The sequence below is a fragment of the Oncorhynchus clarkii genome, chromosome 25, assembly GCF_045791955.1.
Source record: "Oncorhynchus clarkii lewisi isolate Uvic-CL-2024 chromosome 25, UVic_Ocla_1.0, whole genome shotgun sequence".
NCBI classification, from domain to species: domain Eukaryota; kingdom Metazoa; phylum Chordata; class Actinopteri; order Salmoniformes; family Salmonidae; genus Oncorhynchus; species Oncorhynchus clarkii.
Genome location: NC_092171.1, coordinates 17,065,436 through 17,070,352, shown reverse-complemented (window position 1 = coordinate 17,070,352; position 4,917 = coordinate 17,065,436). Strand labels below are relative to the sequence as shown.

Below are 4,917 nucleotides of genomic sequence, written 5' to 3'. Positions count from 1 at the left end.
CATTTTAATAAATATATTACAATTCATATAGCATGGCCTGTGCGCGATTCATTCTAAAAAATGATACATGATAAATAGAATATATTTAATTAGTAGTGTAATATAATATTGTGTCAAATAAAAGTGAATCTACAGACAAAGCAATGGTCTGTACTCGTTACACTCAAGAAACACAAGCTTAGCTTAGCTATATGATCATTTTTCATTTCCAATCTAAGAATAAAGGAATGTAAATATGCTTTCTTAAATCAACTGCCACTAATTCTCCAAATTGAACAGTTGATTTCCATTTTACTGGAAGGAGACACCGCAGGAACTGCTCTCAAATTCACACTTCACCCCGCTAATGCTGTCCACGCTTGGCTGACTGTTAACTCTCTGGTGAGTGTGAGAAAAAGGGAAAGTCTCAGACCGGGACATCCTCCCTCTGCCCTGTGAGGAATCGGAGGAAGAGTTAATTACCAGTCTCATGAACTCAGGAGCGGTGAATCGCCGAAGTAATCTGGTTCCCAACCCGGTGAACCCCGGTGGACGGACAGGAATCTTCTCCGGCTCCATCTCTTCTCTGTAAAAGAGGAGTTTGTTGAGTCGTCCGTTCGGAGGGAGGCCGCCGCACTTCTGACTCCCTCTCCTGCTTGATTGAGCGATGTCATTATTTTCATCTTTTGGCGCCCTGGTGGAATCCTCAGGCGCTCTCGGAGATTGACTTTTGCCGTTTAAAAGTGCTTTTTGCGCAGTGACAGTTTTGTCAGCATCGTTTGTCATCTCACAGTTGCTCTCTTGACATTCAGTCTTGACTATCAGGGATCTTTCGTCCTGCAGTGAGGCTCTCTTTAATTTCCTGGCTGATAGGCTCATGTCACGCACATCCCCATGATAGGACTGCTTTCTGCTGCTCAGCAGGTCCAGGTTAAATGACTTTGCTTTGCCCCAGACTGAAATAGTATCTGGCTCCTCCTGTTTCATTCGTCCGTTTCTGCTGACATCTTTCTGGCATGGCTCTGGGCAATGGCTCATTGTTTTAACTCCCCTTATGTGCCTTAGCTTACAGTTCTGTGACTGTATCTGTTTGGCTGGGAATATGTCATCCTGTTCTTCTTCTGACTGGCCCCTCTCTAGGCAATTGCCTTTTCTCTCAAGGGACTTATTCTGGCATTTGATGCGCGCCCACAGCTCGTGGCTGTCCCCGACCCTCAGCTGTCTCTGGAACACCTTAGGTAGCTGGGCTTCATCCGTGCTGTGGAACGGTTTAGAGAACCTCTCCAGAACCTGCCTGGGGAGCTTGTTTGGTTGCCTCTGCTCGGTCCCTGCCTCTTTCCCGATCCCGACCTCCCCTAGTTGGTCATCTAACACCACCCCCCTCCTCCCAGAGTTTAGGGCCTGGACACACTGGTCGTGCCCAAAGAAGTTGGCCACCTGGATGGCAGAGTGGCCAGCGTGGTTGGTACGGTCCAGCCTCATGCCCATTCTTTTGAAAGACCTGACCAGGAACTCCAGCACGTGGCTGTGGCCGGTGTAGGCTGCGTACATCAGTGCGCTGTTCCCCCAGGTGTCAGACACATCAGGGTTTGCGTTGAACTGCACCAGAAGTTTGACCACGTCCAGTTGGCCCAGCTCACAGGCCAGGCTCAAGGACGTGCGCCCGTAATCGTCCTGGCAGTTCACGTCAGCCTCTTTCTCCAGCAGTAGACGGGTAAACTTGGCCCTGGCCATGGGGTCCTGCAGGCAAACGGCGAACATCAGAGGGGTGCGGCCGTTCTCTGTCTTGGAGTTGATGATGCGGTTGTCCAGCGCGTCCAGGACAAAGCGTGCTAGGTGCACTTTGCCACCATGCATGGCATCCAGGAAGGTCTTTGTGCCAGAGCCCTGGCGCAGATCCTTAGGTCTCATCATACTTAACAGTAAATTCTGGAGGTGAGCCTCAGACTGTGTTCTGAGATAGGAAGAGAGAGTGAATCCCGACCCTGTTTGTGTTGACAGTGTGTGTATTTACCTCAGAGTGAGCCTCAGTGAGGAGCTGCTGGCATTTTATACCTCTCTCTCGACACGCCCTCCCCACGTTGCCAGGGAAACAGCCATCTGAGGACCATTGTGCTGCTGCAACCTCCATTCAGAATAACCTGCCTCCGCCAGAAGAAAATATATGCTATTTCAACTGAATAATTACTCAAGGAGAAAAACATGACCAGTGTTTTTCATGTGTGCCAGGTAAAAGTGGCTGCAAAAGAGGTGCTTAAATCAGTCTCTTGTTTTTTCCCAGGCTACCATTCTTTCACACGGCAACTCTCATTAACTTTACCAGACTCTCTCACATGGATGAAAATAGAGCGCTTGGAGTCTCCATTCATGTCCTTTGTTGCTAAAGGTCAGCCAATGCTGCATGTTATGAAAGTTATAGTGTATCATATAATGACTCATACATATCCATCTTCTCTTCCCAAAGGTTTCAGATGAGAATAGAGTATAGTCCGGTTAGAAGCACTGATTTATTAATAGACAGAACATTTGCTTTTTAAGACGGAATGGGTGTTTCCATTCCGCCCTACCACTAAAACACTTCCCTACCACCTAAATACCGCCTTACCACTAAAACACGTCCCTACCACTAAAACACCGCCCTACCACCTAAATACCGCCTTACCACTAAAACATGTCCCTACCACTAAAACACCGCCCTACCACCTAAATACCGCCTTACCACTAAAACACGTCCCTACCACTAAAACACCGCCCTACCACCTAAATACCGCCTTACCACTAAAACACGTCCCTACCACTAAAACACCGCCTACCAATAAAACACCGCCCTACCACCTAAATACCGCCTTACCACTAAAACACGTCCCTACCACTAAAACACCGCCTACCACTAAAACACCACTAAAACACCGCCCTACCACTAAAACACGTCCCTACCACTAAAACACCGCCTACCACTAAAACACCACTAAAACACCGCCCTACCACTAAAACACCGCCCTACCACTAAAACACCGTACTACCACTTAAACATGCCCTACCACTAAAACACCGCCCTACCACAAAACACCGCCCTACCACTAAAACACCGCCCTACCACTAAAACACCGCCCTACCACAAAACACCGCCCTACCACTAAAACACCGCCCTACCACTAAAACACTGCCCTACCACTAAAACACCGCCCTACCACAAAACACGCCCTACCACTAAAACACCGCCCTACCACTAAAACACCGCCTACCACAAAACACCGCCCTACCACTAAAACACCGCCCTACCACTAAAACACTGCCCTACCACTTGAACACTGCCCTACCACTAAAACACGCCCTACCACTAAAACGCCGCCCTACCACTAAAACACTGCCCTACCACTAAAACACCGCCCTACCACTAAAACACCGCCCTACCACTTGAACACTGCCCTACCACTAAAACACGCCCTAGCACTAAAACACCGCCCTACCACTAAAGCACCGCCCTACCACTAAAACACCGCCCTACCACTAAAACACGCCCTACCACTAAAACACCGCCCTACCACAAAACACCGCCCTACCACTAAAACACGCACTACCACTTGAACACTGCCTTACCACTAAAACACGCCCTACCACTAAAACACCGCCCTACCACTAAAACACCGCCCTACCACTTGAACACTGCTTAATACAGTGCCAATAAATGGAGGTATTGTTTACATAGTGTAGCGACTCCCCTCTACTCCCAGTTCCAGGAAACCTGGCCCTCGCTGCCTTTGATCACTTTGATCTCTGTAATCAGTGACAAGAACTCTGTTTGTAGGACATCTATTATTTTTCCACTTAACCTGCTCCATGCTGTAATACTAATAATAACCATGTCCTGTCCACGTGTCAGGAGAGAGGTTTCTGAACATAGCAACCTTTTCATGCCCTCTTTGTCCTTTTGAAGTGTTTTGCAACCAACTGTTTTGTACATCACTGTTATTTTTTATTTTTCATATGATGGGTGATTATGCAATGTCGGGCACTTTGGCCGTGCAAACCTTCAGAAATTAAAACTTATTCAAACACCATTTTACCTGTATTGTACTTGTCTTTGATTTGTCTAGAAACGGTATCTGATAATGGCTGCGATCGTACTATTCAGGAATTTATATAATATTGTCATTTTTCCCAGACAGACATAGACAAATGTAATTTCCATCACGTCATTAAACATCCATTTTAGTTAAATGAAATATCATACAATTGATTTATAACGGATTTTTTATACATTTGTACATGAACTTGTGTTGAATATTATTTTAAGTGATGATTTTTAAGGTTTTACTAATATTAATAATTCCACACGACGCCTGAATGTATAAACTTGCCTTGGTGACTGCTGAAAACTTTTTTTTATCATAAAAAAATAAGATGTTTCCACCCAACATTTTTGTGAGATGATAACAACCATATGATTTCCATATCTAAAATAAATACATGTATGTCAATTATACATAATATACTCATTTACCTCAAAAATATGGGTTGTGATGGAAATGACAAGGTGTGGTGAAAATGACAAGGTGTGGTGGAAATGACAATGTGTGGTGGAAATTACAAGGTGTGGTGGAAATTACAAGGTGTGGTAGAAATTACAAGGTGTGGTGGAAATGACAAGGTGTGGTGGAAATGACAAGGTGTGGTGGAAATGACAAGGTGTGGTGGAAATGACAAGGTGTGGTGGAAATGACAAGGTGTGGTGGAAATGACAAGGTGTGGTGGAAATGACATCTATGTAAAAAAAAGAAAAAACGTATAAAAACAATATTTTATTGCAAACATTTTGAACAACAACCATTGTTAAACATTTGATTAATAGAAGACAATGTAAGATTACAAAACACTGGAACAACATGAGAACCATGTGTTACAGATGCTACAAGTAGAAATTTTAGCACATATATA

General features: G+C 45.0%; 1 protein-coding gene across 1 annotated transcript; it reads right to left on the bottom strand.

The window, feature by feature from the left end:
• Positions 1 to 291: 291 nt before the first annotated feature.
• Positions 292 to 1,913, bottom strand: LOC139383338 (uncharacterized). The gene has a single exon (XM_071127842.1). The coding sequence runs from the start codon at positions 1,891 to 1,893 to the stop codon at positions 292 to 294; it is 1,602 nt and encodes a 533-aa protein (XP_070983943.1). The 5' UTR covers positions 1,894 to 1,913.
• Positions 1,914 to 4,917: the final 3,004 nt, after the last annotated feature.